Source organism: Carlito syrichta, unplaced genomic scaffold, assembly GCF_000164805.1.
Source record: "Carlito syrichta isolate Samal-C Ts95f unplaced genomic scaffold, Tarsius_syrichta-2.0.1 Scaffold113587, whole genome shotgun sequence".
NCBI lineage: Eukaryota > Metazoa > Chordata > Mammalia > Primates > Tarsiidae > Carlito > Carlito syrichta.
This window is the reverse complement of record NW_007057683.1, coordinates 444577-462509: the sequence shown is the minus strand read 5'-3', so window position 1 is coordinate 462509 and position 17933 is coordinate 444577. Positions and strand designations below refer to the sequence as shown.

The following is a 17933-nucleotide window of genomic DNA, read 5'->3' as shown; positions in this document are numbered from 1 at the left end:
TAGTTGGAAGAGTTATCAAAAATACTTATATGAATGACAACTAAAACCGACTCGTTATTGTAGAGAGTAATGCAATACTTCTTTAAGCTAAGGAAGCATTTTACATATAACATATATAACATTCATAATCGTAAAAAGCAGAATCGACTGACACTGCATTATGCAAACCAGGACCTGTGATTACCACTGTGGCTGTTGATGTCTTTAACTGTTTTGTTGTTTTAATTGGAAAATGGTGAGTCATATTAGGCTCAGTTTTCATCTCCCTGCTAGGACCAGTGGACATTGACCAAATGACACAATCTATTTCAGATCATTCTATGTGACACTGCAACTTATTTAGAATCTGTTCCTGAGATAATATATGTGCAAGGGCCATGAAAAATACTAAGTACTATACAAATGTGAAGTGACATTATTGTTACATAGAGAAATCTGTCACATCTCATAGGGACTTCGACAATCAGTGGACTAGAAAACAAAAACAAAAACCAGGCAGCAGAATAAACTTGGCAGTGAAGAAGGTATTATCATGTTCCTGAATTCTGAGGAGTTCTAAGTGGACAACCACATATTTGACCTTCAGTCTATTAAAGTCAAAATCAAATAGGTCAAGGACTTTTATTATTATAGATTAAAATGTCGGTGGTGGTGACAGTGGTGTCAGTCAGGCTGTCCTTTCCAGAAAGTTCAGTTTGAGAAAAGTATGTATGATCTCAAAGCACCAGTAGGAGCTTACTTTCACCCTGTCCCACCCAGGTTGGCCTCTCTTCTGATCTTTGCCCCTAGTTCATCAGCAACCCCCTTCTGGCATGTTCGTTTCATCATCCCCAAGCAAAACTACCCATTAACACCTAAATTAAGTGCTACCTATTGGATGAAACCTTCTCTCACCACACAATCTCATTCAGATGACCTGACAACAAATTCGAAAATCATCTACAGCCTGTATGATTTCCCATATAGTCATTCTTTTATTTATTCAACAAATGTGTGCTGAGTAACTACTTTGTGTCGGGTACTATTGTAGCAGTTTAGAAAAAAGCAACAAAGAAAACACACACAATAAACCCTGGCCTCATGGAGTTTACGATCCAGTAAAGAAGACAATTGACATGTTAATTCATTAATTAAAATTCCTTAAGTACCATGACGAAAATAGACTAGTTTAAAAAATAAAGTTTATCTCATGAATTGACACTTAACTGGGTTATTTGACTTTGGGAGTGGAGGGCAGGGGCAGGGGTGAGTATTAATTTCCTCATATCTGTAAGAAAGAGAGATGATTTGTAATATCTATTTCTGTTCCAAATGCTACGTCCATGGATTAAGGTTTGAAAAGCCTTTAATAACCGATAAATACATAGTTTTAAAACAAAGGTTTTTTTTTTCAAAGTTAAATTTTATTATTTTCGAAAACAGATTTGTGGGCATGTAAACAATTTTTGATAATGTATTACTTTGGAACACTCAGTGTTAAAACCTATGTTTAAGAATTTTTAAGCAAAATAAGGCATTTTTATTCTAAAAGATAGATAACACGTATTTCAAACTCCCTTGTAAGAACCATAGATGTCTTAAGCCTAATCACCGCTGTATTTGCTCATAAAGTGCTGGGCAAACAGATCTTAAATCTGTAACGTTATGTGACTGAAGAGGAAAAGAAATACATTCCTCTTCCATCTTGGAAGCAGAAGTCCCCTCATTCTGCAGATATAAAAAGAAAAACCTTTGACAGCATCCTCATGTCTGATTTCATTGTCTCCCTATTCCCATTTTCTAAGCCAATACAAAGAAAGTGATCAATAAAAAAACACAGATTTCATGAGATTTGAGGAGGACAAAGGAGTTTACACCCAAAATATTTTATACCCCAAATAGCTGAGTTTTCACAATCTTTGATTTCTTCTTAAATGTTATACACTGTAGATATTTCTGGGATGTCAACAAGGAGAAAATGAAAAGGAAGGATAAAAATGGAAGTCCAGGGCCTGAGAATGTTTGACAGTAACGATTGGTGGGTGACGGGTGTTGACGGGTGACAGGACAATAACCTGAGTCCACCAGGAGCACTGAGTCCACCAGGGTGACACTGAGTCCACCAGGAGCACCTTTGTAGTAATTTCCCTCAAATCAGAGTGTGGGATGCAGACAGAGTAGAGGAAATACAGAAGGAAGAGATTGCAGAGAACAAGAAAGAAGGAATTGGAAGTCACATTTTGTTCAAACTGCTCCTTGCAGTAACTCTGACATGACAACAAGCAGTTTTCCTTGGTATTTTGCTTAGCTGGCATCCTGGTTTGCCATAATTGGTCACTGTTCTACTAATTCGACTAAAACTTAAGGTTTAAAAATAAGCAATTGTCCAATACAACTCCTAGGTTGAAGGTGAAAAAGAATGAGAACCCATTTTTACTGCCATTTTACCACCACTAAACTTTTCATTTCCTTCCTCCTGTAAACAGAGAACTAAAGGGTCTACCTTAACTTCCCTTCACTTGCTCAAGTCACTAAAATTCAAGGCAGACAACTTTTACTTTGTTTTTTAGAAAGCAGGATTTATTGAGAGGACAGGTAAAGCTCCCACAGTGGGTGGGTACCCAAGAAGCTTGTCCAAAGCTTTTTTACTTTCTTTAAAATCTTTATCCTTGAAAACTCTCATAGTCTCTGCTCCTAACACCCTCAAAATTAATCTTAATCTCTGAACACATAAACATAATCCTTTCTCTCTTTCAGCACAATAACTACAGATTTCCAAAACAGAGGAAAAATAAAACACTTCATTCGGTTCCAAATTTATTGTCTTCCGTCTAGGAATTAACTGCTCTCCGGGTAGTCCATGGGCTGCCAACTCTATACAGAGAGAATAAACCAACTTCGCAATGAGCCTGGTGTGGCTGAATGGAATGACACCTCAACATTGTAGGACCATGAAAAACTAGGTATCTTCTTGGTGCTCTAGTTCCTTTCTTAGATGGCAGGAAAATGACCTTCCCAGTGAGTTATAAGAATTGTCTAAAATATAAAGCGCAGAATACTTTATTTAGATTTACTCAAATGATTTTTTACTGCCTCCTTCTCCTTGGACATTGGCAGTTCAAATGGGAGAAAGGGCCGCAATCTTTGAAGGAAAAAAGGAAGTGATTGGATGTTGCTAGGATTAGAAGCGGAGTCAAAGGGAGCACTATCTCCATGAAAGCCCCAAGGCAGACTCCGCCGAGGAGCAGGAGGAAATAGAAGGTAAAGTGACTAACACAGAGAACGTTGAAGAAGCAAAATTAAAAGCAAGGTATCCACCTTTGGGACAAAAGCCTGGAGGTTCACATTATTAAGGAAACGGTCACAAAAAGGGCAAAAATATTTTGATTCTGGGAATTACAACATGGCTACAGCAAAAATGAAGAACGAGCAAATTCCTACTGCAGTTCCAGATAAATCGAGGTCACTGGTGACCACATGCCCACTTCACAGTACCTTCCTCAATGAAAACCATCCCTTGTTGCTAGCAAGCTGGCTGGTTGATTAAAAGAGCTGAACTGCATGCATCTTCTAGCTCCCATTATTTCTCCTCAATAGTTTACTTTTGTGCATCTTTCTTTCTTTCTTTCATTAAGTCATTTGAGCCTGACAGTTTTGGGGGAGCAGTAGTGTGTGCTGTTATTGGAATGGGATATGAATGCGAACAGTTTTTGATTCATTTAACAGTGTACTGAAGAGAAGGACATGTTAGAGCAATGTAAATAATCTACTTGAAAATAATTGTATATATTACCTAATTCCTAGTGTAGTAGTTTCCAACAAGTAGCAAGCAAGTTTTAACATTTTTAATGTTTTGACTTTCATTACTCCACCTTGTTACGACTTGGTATGTTACTCTTACTTAACATAACCTCGCTTGTATTGATTTCTTCTGTACTTTCCTCTCAGATTTTGTAAAACAGAAGTTTAAGACCACAAGTTAGAGGAAAGGTCATTTACATCAAACACAAATAGATGGATGGGGCTCCAAAAGATTTGTATCTCTGCTTAAACTTGAACAAGTCTTAAACTTGTTTCAGCTTTCACAATAGAGTTTTACCTGGACAGTATTTAGCCATTCTGGTGTAACTTACGTGACTCTAGGGCTTAACAGCTGCCATTGAAGCTAGTATTTTTCTTCAGTTCTGTAGTGTTAGAATACATTTTGTTGTTGAAGGTGTGAATGACGTCTGCACGTGTATCAACTGTTGAATTCACTTTTGTGCCATTTTTGTAAAGACAATAGTTTTGCACAACCTCTCAAAAATAGTTTTAAAAGTTTAAAAATGGGAGAAAGAGCTAAAGATAAATAGAAAGGTGAAATAAAGATTGTACTTATCCCTCTTAGAGAGTGTCACCTTAATTGGTTGTACCAACACTAATGTTCAATGATTTTTAATTGGCATATATATTACTTTAAAATTTTTCTCCCCTTTCTTAAATGTATGAAAAGTATAAACTAACAATCTTTGTGAATGGAGTCACAGTCTGAGAAAGAAAAGAAACAAAAATAAAAGAATCCCTGTCCAAGAGGAAGGTCCTTAGTAGTCAATGAAAAATCAAATAATTCCAGACAGGGTCATTACAAGTTTAATACAGTAAATAGAGTTGAACTAACACATATTGAGCACTATGGTTTAAAAACAAAAGATATTCTCTTTAAGGAATTTATAAAACTTACATAAACTTTACTATATATCAGGCGTGGAAACTATTACTTTGATGACCTGCCAAAAAAGCACTTTTGCTAGTGCACACACCTTTGTATAATCTCTTCAGTTATTATTTCTGGACTTGGCCATGTGATGGGCTCTAGCCAATGGCTCACTAGCAAGTGTGATGCTAACAGATGCTTGGTAAGCGCTTGTACATGCAGGCTGTATTTTTGGAACTCTACCTCTTGGGACAGTCCTTCTTAGATTCCAATACCATACTGTAAAAAAAAAAAAAAAAAATGCCCAACATAACCATGTATAGAGAGTGCATGAATGTAAACCAAGAACCAAGCCTATAGCCACAGGTGGAACTCCCAGACAAGAGCCAGTAGCAGCCATCCTTCTTAAAAGAAGTTCCTGGACAGATGCAGTGGCTCAAGCCTATAATCTCAGCATTTTGGGAGGCCAAAGCGAGAGGATTGCCTGAGCCCATGGATTCGAGACCAGCCTGGGCAACTTTTTTCATTTCTACAATAAATCAAAAAATTACTCGGGCATGGTAGCACACACCTGTTGCTCCAGCTACTTGGAAAGCTGAGGTGGAAGGATCGCGTGAGCCCAGCAGGTTGACGCTGCGGTGGCCGTGAGTGTGCCACTGCACTCCAGCCTGGGTGATGGAGTGAGATTTCAACTCCAAAGAAAAAAAAAAGAAATTCCTCCCATCCCAATGGAGTTGCCCCAGTGAATGTTACATGGAGTAGAGATAAGCTAGCTATTCTCACCAAGCCCTTTCCAAATTGCAGAATTTGAGGGACTAAATGATTACTGTTTTATTAATCCAATAATTTGGAGGCAAATGCTATGCAATGATTATCTGAATCATCAAAGTATGAAGAACTTCTCAATTTATTCTGAAAAACTGTGATTGTATAAACTGGATTCTATGACATAATACAATCAATTTTTTTAAAGTTTTGAAAAAGAGAAAAAGCAAAAACTTTGAAATAAAAACATTTTATAAATTAGTTATGAATGATAAATATGAAAAACTATTTAGAAAATAAAGAAATGAAAATGATACATACAAGAACTAATGAGATCAATAAATTTAAAAGAATTGAAATTATACAAAGTACATTCTATAACTACAATGGAATTAAATTAGAAATCATTAAAAAGAGAAAATTTGGAAAAAGTACAAATATGTGTAAATTAAACAACAATTAAATATGTCTAAATAACCAATGGGTCAAAGAAGAAATTAAAAGAATAATTGGAAAATACTTTGAAAGGAAGGGAAACAAAAACACAACACAGCAAAATTGATGGGATATTTCTAAAGCAGTGTTTACAACAAAATCTATAGCTATAAATGCCAAAATTTAAAAAGATGGAAGATATTAAATTACTTCCCTACTCTACCTAAAGAAACAAGAGAAAGAAGAGAAAACTCAACTCAAAGCAAGCAAGAAGGAGTAATAAGGATCAGTGAGGAGATAAATGAAATAGAAAATATAAAAACAACATTGAAAAGTCATGAAAACAAAAGTTGATTCTTTCGAAAATCAACAAAACTGACAACCTTTAGCAATACTGACCAAGAAAAAAAGAGAAAAGACTCAAACCACCAAAACCAAGAACAAAAGAGAAAATATTACTACCAAACTTACAGAAGTTAAAAGGATTTTAAGCGAATATTTTGAAAAATTGTATGTTACCAAATTAGGCCTAAATGAAATGGACAAATTACTGGAAATACATAAACTACCAAGATTGCCCGAAGAAGAAAAATAAAATCTGAATAAAAATATAGTAACAGATTGAATTAGTCATCAAAAAACTTCCCGTAAAGAAAAACCCAGTGTCAGATGGCTTCACTGGTGAATTCCACCAAATGTTTAAAGGGCTAACACCAATTCTTCAAAAATTGTTCAAAGAAACCAAAGCTAACACTTCCCAACTCATTGTGTGGAGCCAATGTTATCCTGCTACCATAACCAAAGAAAATCACAAAAAAAGAATACTACAAACCAATATCCCTTATAATGAAGACTCAAAAATCTTCAATAAAAGACTAGCAAGCTGAACACAGCAACATATAAAAGAATTACTGTAGTCTTCCCTTATCCAGAGGTATACGTTCTAAGGTCCCCAGTGGATAGTACCGAATCCTACATATACTATGCTTTTTCCTTTACTTACATATATACCCATGATAAAGTTTAATTCACAAAATAGGCAAAATAAGAAATGAACAACACTAATAATAAAATAAAAGAATTATAAAAAATAAGCCAGCATTACTACTTTGACACTTTGGGGCAATTATTAAGTAAAGTAAAATAAAGGTTACTTGAACACAAGCACTGAGATACTGTGACAGTCGATCTGATAGCTGAGATGGGTACTAAGTGACTAATGAATAGAGAGGATATATAGCATAGATAAACTGGACAAAGGAATGATTCATGTTCCAAGTGGAAAGGAGCAGAACGGCACAAGATTTTATCACTCTACTCAGAATGGTGTGCAATTTCAAACGTATGAATTTCTTATTTCTGGAATTTTCCATTGAATATTTTCAGACTGCAGTGTACTAAAAATGTGGTAAGCAAAACTGTGGATAAGGGGGACTACTGTATATCTTATGGTCAAGTGGGGTTTATCCCAGGAATGCAAGGTTGGATCGAAATATGAAAAGTAATCAATAAAATATACCACATTAACAGAAAGAAGGGAAGAAAAGCATATGATCATCTCAATAGATGTAGAAAAAGAATTTGACAAAGTTCAACTTTCTTTCATGATAAAAGCACTCAGTAAACTAGGAATGGGAAAAATAATCCTCAACCTGATAAAAAGATGTCTGCACAATTATCAGGTAGCATTATGCTAAATGATAAAAAACTGGAAGCTACTACTCACAAGGGTGAAAACAACATGAATCTTTAGGAAAGGACTCCCTAAATTTTCCCTCATGCCAGAATGAAAAGATTTTCTTAGTGCATATACATTAGAAAAATTATAATCTGAATCTCTGCCTCTTTAAGATATATGCCAATCTTTTAAAGACCTAAATAAGCCTCTTATCAATGTTGCAACCTTCTCTTTAAGGACACAGGACCCATCTCTTTGAAATGTAATCATCAAGAAAGACAGTGCGCTTACCTCTGTTTCCATAAGAGGGTAGACACCTAACTTCACCTGGCATCTGACTCCAAAGATTACAAATCTACCTCCTGTCATAAAGATGTGAGAAATTTGTTTTTCTTTTGGATAAAGGCAATTAGCAAACACTGGTGGCTACTCCAATTATCAGGTGAATTTAGGATGAACTACGTGTGACAAATGGTACTGCCAAGACCTCTTACTTGAAGACTAGTTATCGTTTACATTGGGAACATGTAAGACGAGGGTAGCATCTGCTTAACTATAAAAGGATGAGATTTCTTTTGGTCTTTGCAATCTCTTTTGTGGATTTCCTATGTTGAGAATCAAGTCTGGTTTAATGATTATCCAATTGTAAAAACTGTTTTATTTCTCTTCTACTTTTGTGGCAAGCTTGTATGGGTTGGCAAGAGATTTTGTTTTTAATTTATAGTCCCTTAACATCTCCTAAGATCAGGAACAAGACAAGGTAGTCTGCTTTTACCATTTCTATTCAACATTGCACTGGAGTGTCTAGTCAACTCAATTAGGCAGGAAAAGGACATAGGTATCCAGAGAGGAAAGAAAGAACAACAATCTCTATTTTCAGATGACATGATCCTTTATGAAGAAAACTGCAAGAAAATCACACACACACAAAAATTACAGCCAGTATATAAGTTCAGTAAGTTTACAGGATACAAAATCAATATGCAAACCTCAATTATATGTCTATACACTAGCAATGCATAATCCAAGATAAAATTAAGAAAACAACGTTTAAAATAGCATCAAAAAAGAAAAAACTACCTAGGAATAAATTTAGCAAAAGAAGTACATGACTTATACACTAAAAAATGCATAACATCATTCAAAGTAGGATTTTTTAAAAAAAAACTAAATACATGGAAAGATGTCTCATGTTCCAGGTCCCTAGTGGCCCGAAGCCGTGCGAAAGCTGTCTTATGTTTCAAAGATTGGAAGACTTGCTCTTGTTTAAATGGCTGCATTAACTTCCGCTTGCTGTGACAAATTACCACAAATTTAGTGGTGCAAAACACAAATCTTATAGTTCTGAATGGTTCTAAAATGGTTACTTCTGGGCTAAAATTAAGAGTTTCATAGGGCTACAATTCCTTCTGAAGGCTGTAGAAGAGGATATATTTCCTTGCCGTTTCTGGCTTCTAGAGACTGCCCATATACCTTGACTTATAGCTCCTTCCATCTTCAAAGGCAGCAGTGGCCATCGAGTCTTTCTCAGAGCACCTCAGTCTGGCATTTACTCTTCTGCCTCCCCTTTTCATGTCTAAAGGGTCTTGTCATTCATTACATTGAGCCCAGCAACCTCAAACCGATCTGCTACCTTGATTCCCCTTTACTATGGAACATAACATATACACAGGTTCCAAGGATTATACTAGAATGTGGACATCTTGGAAGGGAGAAGGGATTAATTCTTACCTATCACATTGGGAATATGTCCCAAATAGATCTACAAATCCAGATCTTTTGAAAAAACTGACAAGCTGATTCTAAAATTTATATAGAAACACATGGGACACAGAACAGCCAAAATGATCTTGAAAAATAAAAACTAAGTTGGAGCACCCATACTTCCTAATTTCAAAACTTACTGTAAAGCTATAACAATAAACACTGTGTGGGACTGGTATAAGGATATGCATCTAAAAAATTGATAAATAAAATTGAGAGTTTTTTGATAAATAAACCCTTATATTTCTGGTCAGTTGATTTCTGGCAATGATGCCAAGACAATTTAACAGTGAAAAATAGTTTTTTCAACAAAGGGTCCTGGGGCAATTGGATGTCCACATGCAGAAGAATGAAGTTGGAACCTTATCCCATACCAAATACAAAAATTAATTCTAAATGGATCAGAAACCTAAATATGAATTAAAACTATAAAACTCATAGAAGAAAATACAGGTATAAGTCTTTGTGAATTTGGTAAGGCTGTGGTTTCTTAGATTGACACTTAAACCCAAGCAATCAAATCAATAAATTGGACTTCCTCAAGATTAAAAACTTGTAGACTTCAAAGGACACTGTCAAGAAAATGAGAAAATAAAACTTTTGAATGGGAGAATACATTTACAAATCATATATCTGATAAAGGTCTGCTCTACGGAATAAGTAAAAATCCTTACAACTCAATAATAATAATAATAATAAAAGCAAATAGCCCAAAATTTAAAATGGGCAAAAAAGTTGTTCCACTTCATTAGACACAGTGAAATGCAAATCCAAACCATAATAGGATACCATGGCACACCCACAAGCAAGGCAATAATCAAAAAGACATTAAATAATAATTGTTGACAAAGATATGGGAGATTGGAACCTTCATACATTCCTCATGGAAACGGAAATGGTGCAGCCACTTTGGGAGACAGTTTAGCAGTTCCTCAAAAAGTTAAACATAGAGTTACCATATTAAGGAGTATGGCTCCAGGCCCAAATCTTGCGTATTCTTTTCCAGGTAGAGCCCTAGACAGTTACAAGGCTTTGCCTGGCAGACTTCATGGGGAGAAGCTGCCATCTCCACACCAACTTGGTGCACAGCCAGTATGTTGCAGTTTCTGGAGGGAACTGCAGTTAAGAAGCCGGTCCCCCACCCCTCAATCCCAATCAGCCCAGCTCATGGGCATGTCTGTGTCCAGGTTCCGCCATTCAAAGGCCTCGGCTCAGACACTTTCGTGAGGCGCTTTCCTGAGGGGGCCTCAGCTCAGGCAGAGCTTTCAGCTGCTAGTGATACTTCTTCATACTGATAATGAATAGTTACACACGTTGAAAAAGCATAAAAGCAGAGACAGAAAGGATGCGCACCAACTTCCAGAGCGTGGTCACCTCTGGAGAGAAAGGGGAACTAGAACGAGGAGGGTCCTTCAGTTGAACACGTAGCATTATTTCCTTAAAAATGTTTTTCTCCAAAAAAAAAGTTATAGTGTATTAAAACCTAGTGTGCACAGATGAACATTTGTTATACTTACAAAATATTTCATCATACAAAAGAATGAAAGATATTGAAATAATAAGTAGTGCTAGGTGGTAAAAATGACGTGATTTTAATTTTGACTTGATATGTTTATATATATATTTTTTGTTGTTATTGTTTGTTTGGTTTTTTTTTGAGTTGGAGTCTCACTCTGTCGCCCAGACTGGAGTGCGGTGGCCGCTCCCGGCCACCACAGCCTCGACATGCTGGGATCCGGCGATCCTTCCGCCTCAGCCTTCCAAGTAGCTGGAACTACAGGCGCGCGCTACCATGCCTGGCTAGTTTTTTGATTTTTATTGTAGAGATGAGGTCTCGCCAAGTTGCCCAGGCGGGTTTTGAACCCGCTGGCTCAGGCAATCCACTCACCTCAGCCTCCCAAAGTGCTGGGATTACAGGCTGAGCCACTGAGCCCGGTTGTTTATATATTTTTTAAACTCCTCCAACCAACATGAATTTTTTTATGATGACAAGAAACAATACAAATATTTTCCAAAATTATATCCCTTTGTGAGGGGACGCTTTTACACCATTGGTGGGAAAGCAAACTAGTTCAACCTCTATGGAAAGCAGTGTGACGATTTCTAGAAGAATTAAAAACTGAGCTTCCATATAATCCAGCAATGCCTTTCCTGGAAGTATATCCAGAGGAATGTAAATTGCTCTACCAAAAAGGCACCTGCACACACATGTTTACTGCCACACTATTCACAATAGCAAAAATATGAAACCGACCCAGATGCCCATCAAAAGTGGACTGGATAAACAAAATGTAGTATATATACACAGTGGAATATTATACAGCCATGAATAAGGACAAAATCATGGCCTTTGCGCAACTTGCATACAGTTGGAGACCATCATACTAAGTGAACTATCACAGAAACCAAGAACTGAATCCCTCATGTTCTCACTCATAAGTGGACCCTAAACTCGGGACCCATGAGCACAAGAGTGGAATCAGCAGATGCTGGGCACTGCTAGGAGAGGGAGGGAGGAAGAGAGGGAGGGAGGGAGTCTTGTGGCAGCATGATGGGTACCTGGTCCACTGTCAGAGGGAGTGAGGGCCAGATAGAAATCCAAACTTCACCAGCATGTAGCCTACTTATGTAGCAAATTCCCACTTGTATCCTACAACTCTAAAATTTAATAATATATATATCACTTTGTTGTACACTTAAAAATGATAAAGATTGGCCAGGCACAGTGGTTCAAGCCTATAATCCCAGCACTTTGGGAGGCTGAGGTGAGAGGACTGCCTGAGCCCATGGGTTCGAGAACAGCCTGGGCAACTTGGCGAGGACTCGTATCTACAATAAATAAAAAAATTAGTCAGGCATTGTAGCACCCAGTACTTAGAGGGCTGAGGCGGAAGGATCGCCTGAGCCCAGGAGGTCAACTCTGGGGTGACCAAGAGCGTGCCACTGCACTCCAGCCTGGGCGATGAAGTGAGACTCTAACTCAAAAAAAAAAAAAAAAAAGATAAAGACGGTAAATTATATATGTACATTTTACATCAATAAAAAATAAATTTTAAAAATAAATAAATAACTTTTAAAGATATTGCTACCAGTAACTTTGCTTAAGCAGAGAACTATAAAAATATTTTTTTATTAAACTGCAGTATACACTTTAAAAATTGAACCAGTGTTAGAAATACATTTTGATATAAAAGCTCCACAGATAATTTTAATAGTTCAGTGCTGGGAAATGCTTTTTTTTTCTTTTTTTTTTGAAAATGCAAGCCAAAATTTAAAAGCTGAAATTTACACAGATCCAAATAAGAGCAAGCCAGGAACTGAAATGCAAATAGTCACAACTCTAATAATTATTCCTATCAAATAAGGTATTTTTGAAAACATGACCTGAAATACCCTAGAATTATCTAAATGTGTTGTTCATTCAAGCTATTACTGTAAATTACTCTGTATAGAGCTATCTTTTATGACAATGCATTTTTTGTTTAGAGCTGGAACACCTAATTCAATCATTTCCAGTGATTTTCTAGAATTCTCTCTTCATATTAAGTAATGTACAGAAGCACATTTGGAAACCGAAGCAAAAGTGCTTTGTATGAAGTAGGGCACTGCCTCCTGTTCCTTCTCCCATATCCTTATCCTCTCTCTCCACCATGGCTCCTTCACATCTGAAGACAACGTCCTCAAGTCTCCTGGTTTCTAATCACCACTCCTGTCCTCATTTCTTCATAGCACAGTCTTCTCTACTGGCTGTTGCCCCAGTTCTAAGTACCACTGCGTGCCATCCCCCCTGTAGTCTTGCCTCCACCTTCACCATTCCCCTGAAGCCTCTCTGGTTCATCATTGCAAATCCAAGGGATATTCTTCAGTCCCTTAGTGAAGTCATCTGAAATCGCCACATGAAAACTACAATCCTCAATACTTGACCACTCCACAGTATTTGCCACTGTTGACCTGAGAAAAGCCTCATATAGATCCTTGAAAACTTTTTCACATCTTGACTGACACAATTTTCTCCTAGTTTTTCTTCTTTCTAACCTCGCATCTGCCTACTCCCCCACGGTTCCCTCTCTCTCTGTTTCTCCCATTAAGTGCTGAGGTCCCCAAGGTCTTATTCAGCACACGTCTATTTCACAGCAAGTTCCATACAGATGCTGATGACCTCCTGTCTCCTTACCAGCCAGGAAATCTCTCCTGAGGCTCCAGAAACATTCTTTGGCTTGCCTATTGGACTACCGTCTCAAAAGCAATGCAAACGCAACATACTCAAAACTGATTTCATCACTTCTCTTTTGCTATGAATTCGGCCCCACGTCTTCCTTCATGACCTAGATGCTGTTGTGGGTTAAATTGTGTCCCCTGGAAAGACGTGCTGAAATCTAACTCCTGGTACCCGTGCACGTGACCTCATTCGGAGAGAGCTTCTTTGCAGATCAAGTGAAGACTAAAGTCTACCCTCGTCCACTATGACTACTGTCTTTATCAAAAGAAGAAACAGAGACACAGGCATAGACACAGAGAGAATGCTGTGTGATGACAGAGGCAGAGATTAGAGTGATGTGCCTCCAAAAGGCCCTCTCCCAGGCCTGTCCTGTCCTACCTGCCTCCCCAGCTCTGGGCAACCTGTCCAATGGAGAGCCCCACTCATCACTTCCAGCTGTCTGGCTCCCAGGGAGAGGCCTGGCTCCCAGCATGGATTCCATCATGGCAGCCTCGGTAAGAGCTGCAGCACTTCTGAACCTGGCTGCCCCCACAACACTTCCAGTGGGGCTGAGTAACACAATCGAAATTATGGAGAGGTTAGGTAAGGCCTACGGGCAAGCTGTGATAAATAAGAGGCAGGAGATGAATTCCTCTCCTTTACTTACCGCAGTGGACTCTTGATGCAGGAAAGTTCCATGAGATCTGTCCAGAGACATCTCTCATGACCAAGTAACAGGTTGTTCTTAGTATAACTGTGGCAAGCAGGCTAACACACCACACTGTATTTATTGTCCTTCCTTCTCTTTTTCACTCTGCATTTTTCCCTTACTCTCACTGTCCTGGAGTAATCACCTGCCCTCCCCAGGAAGGAGCTCACATGTGAGCTTCATTTTCTGTGGAGCCCAAGCAAAGATGGCAAGTCACTTAAACATCAGTTTTCCCATCTAAACATAGAACTATTGATGGCTGTTCTCGGAGGACCACCAAAAAGACCCTATGGGACAATGTCCAAAAGGCACAGTACCTGAAAATAGTGTTCAGAAACTATTACTTGTTACTATTAATAATAAATACTTAAAGACTCAGGCCATTTTTGCGTTCCTCTCTCATTTTGGTGGGGGAAGAGGAAATTGGAGAATGTGTGTACATGATGTCCCCTCTTCCCTTTTATCCTTATTGCACTGCTTTAAAGACCATGACCCTGACCTTTGTGCCACAGAAGCACTGAAAAGCTCATTTCCACAGAAAAGGCACTTATGAAGGGCTGTTAGGAGGCTCACAGCGGCCCAGGGAGGACCTGAGTCAGGCTTAGAGGCTGTACAGTGAGGAACAACAAAACTCCAGTCAAGACTGGATTGAGGCACACCTTGCACCACTACACCGTCAGCAGACCTGGACCTCAGTACTGCCGTTTTCCACCACCACCCCTGCTGCCACCCCAGACTGGACTCTGCCGAGTACATGCTCTCTTCCGTTTCTCACTTGCAAATCTAGCACTTGCTGAGGCTGTCTGATTGATGGCATCTAAGACTGCACTATAGCTGCAAGGGAGGCTAAGAAAACACATTCGTCTGGTGACTTGCTTAAGGAGAGGATATTCATAAAGTGGGACATTCTCCCAATACTGAAATGTGTTCATGAGGTCAACTGAACAGCCAGAAAATGACAATTGTTCTCTCTACGCTTGTTGGAAAAAATGTCCCAAACCAAATAAAATACAATTCCAAATAAAAAAGGAAGACTGAAAGAGAAAGGGGGAGGCAGGAACAATCTATTATTGAGGGAATTCTTGCCAAGTAAATTCCATGCTAGGTAGTCCATACTGCTCAGGGTCCAAGGGTGAGCACCAGCTATTTCATGAGTGAATCGACCAGCTGCTACAGAGGTCACAGAAACACTTTGGGATGCCCTGAGCAAAGTGGGCTAAATGCTTTGAACTCCGGGTCATCTTTTTCTAACTCTCAGTTAACTCCAAACAGTAATTAAAACTCGAAGTGAACCAAAGTAGATTACTCTTGGGTCCCATGTTAATGATCTACCATTAGTTACAAATTTTAAAAGAAAACATTATCTGGCCAATGAGTATATGTAATATTAAGATAATGAGGGTTTTTACTCTTAGAAAAAATATAAAAAATGGAAACAAAAGCACCTGAAGGAAGAAAACAAACCACTCTTCTCAAGTGCATCCCTATTGGTTGTACCACCAAATAATCTTATTATCAAACACAGAATCCTAAAATTACAGACTACATTACATATGTATATAATAACTCACATAAACTTTGAAGGAAGAATTAAGGATTTTTAATTCTTCCTTCAAAGTTTATATCCTATCTCCCTTTCTTTTTTATTCTCATCACCAACAAGTCCAAATCAGCCCACACCTAACTTATTACAAAAGTTCTTTAAATGCTTTCATTCATTCACTCATTCTTTGAACAAGTATTTACTGAGCACCTCCTATGTGCCAGTTCTTTCTTTCATGGAATTTTTAAAAAATAATGTTAAATATAGAGAGAGACGAGGTCTCGTTATGTTGCCCAGGCTGGTCTCAAACTCCCGGGTTCAAGCAATCCTCCTGCTTGGCCTCCCAAAGGAGGCCACACCTGGTGAAGGAGTTTTTTTTTTAAGATAGGAAAAATGACAGGATGCTAGCAAATTGGTTGGCATGGGCTAGTGGAGGCAGAGAAACTGATGCGGAAGAGCTGAGAATTGCTAGAACAACGCCCTTGAGAAAATGAAGACACGGGAAGACGGTTGGCCTTCACTAGGATCGTGGAAGCAGAATCACATGAGAGAAGGTCAGTTACAGGGACACAAGTGCAAGCAAGTAGGAAGACATGAACACAGAAGTTTGTGGACGTCCTCTTCTGATGGCTCCTTGTTTCTCAGTGAAGTAGGGAGCAGGGCCATTAGCATGAAGACTGAAGTCAAAACCCCTCCCTGCTGCCAAATCATCATCCTCATCCAAATCTTACTCAAGTCAAACATTTCCTCTTTACAAAGCATACCGAGTCCCCATTTCACCAGTTCTCAGTCCTGTCAACTGCCTGTGTCCTCCCAAGCTTGCTCAGCTGTTCCCATTGATGTGACAGCTGAGGGAGCACACAATAAACACTTGACTCCATCAAAAGCCAGGTTGTGATTTTGCGTCTTAGTTCAAGAGTGTAGAACTTGAAAGTATCACTAGGTAGGTGATGCCCATAACCAAGGAAACATTATTTGACTCCTGTGACGAGAGTATAATGAATAATGAAAGTCTTTAATAATGAAAATAATGAAAGTCTTTTTCTAACTGTATAAAGCAGAATAGGAGTCGTCTGAGAAGTACCACAGGTGTGGCGACTTACCAGCAGCCCATGGACACTCTGGAAGGGCAGAATAGCGTGGCAGACAATGTGGTCAAAACTGTGTGGCAGACAATGTGGTCAAAACTGCTTGATCAAAAGGCGTTCGAGGTAAGACAGACCTTGTTTAAACTCCAACACTGACACATACGAGGCCGGGCAATTAAGTTTGTGAGCTCATCCTAGAAAAAGTACTACATACCTCATTGCTGAATATCACTACGGTCCCCTTCGAAATACTCCCCTTGGGAAGCTATGCACCAATGCCAGCGCCTAGTCCACCCGTCAAAGCAATCTTGGAACTCTTTGTCTGGAATGGCCATCAGAGCTGTCGTCATATTACCCTTGATGTCCTGAATGTCATCAAATGTCTTCCTTTCAATATTTCCTTTATCTTCAGATAAAGAGAATAGTAACTGGTGAGTAGGGAGGGTGTTCCAATACAGTTATTTGTACAGTGCTGCCGATGTAAGCGCACAGTGCTAAGTTCGTGAACTTTGTGTTCAGACAGCAACAAATAACAATGACAGCTCAGATGGCCATTCCAGAAAAGGAGTTTCAAAATTGCTTTGACAGGTGGACTAGGTGCTGGCATCAGTGCATAGCTTCCCAAGGGAAGTACTTCGAAGATGACAGTAGTAATATTCAGCAATTAGGTATGTAGCACTTTTGCTAGGATTGTTTGTGAACCTAATCGTCAGATGTCATATGAGGTCACATTAACTTATAGCTAGCTATTATTATTTTAATGATGAAAAAGAAACTTTTAATAGTCAAGAAGTGAAATTTTTCTTTGATAAAACAAGAAATTGATCACCAATGAATGCTCCCAGTCACCAGATTTCCCACATATTGATAATGATTTTGCTGTAAAAAAATCTTTTTATTTTTCTTTCATGTTGAGGTATAACGCAAGCCCAAGTTTGACTCTTTGGTGCCCAATTTATTAGATATGTGACTTGGGTTATTAAAACAAAAGCAGAAATCAAACCCCACTTCCCACACAACTCACTCTTTTCGTTTCTTGGTGGTGACTTGAGATGATGTCCTAGGAATCACCATATTCCCT

General features: G+C 38.5%; 1 protein-coding gene and 1 pseudogene across 1 annotated transcript in view; one reads left to right on the top strand and one right to left on the bottom strand.

Moving 5' to 3' along the window:
- LOC110596790 (serine/threonine-protein kinase Nek10-like) overlaps positions 1 to 17104 on the bottom strand; it is a gene marked incomplete at its 3' end in the record, with an annotated part of 105290 nt that extends 88186 nt beyond the window's left edge. Inside the window, exon 1 of the mRNA XM_021719133.1 lies at positions 17067 to 17104. Coding sequence (XP_021574808.1) covers positions 17067 to 17071 — 5 coding nt within the window. The remainder of the gene's footprint in view (positions 1 to 17066) is intronic.
- Positions 1977 to 3522, top strand: LOC103274363 (annotated as a pseudogene).
- Positions 17105 to 17933: the final 829 nt, after the last annotated feature.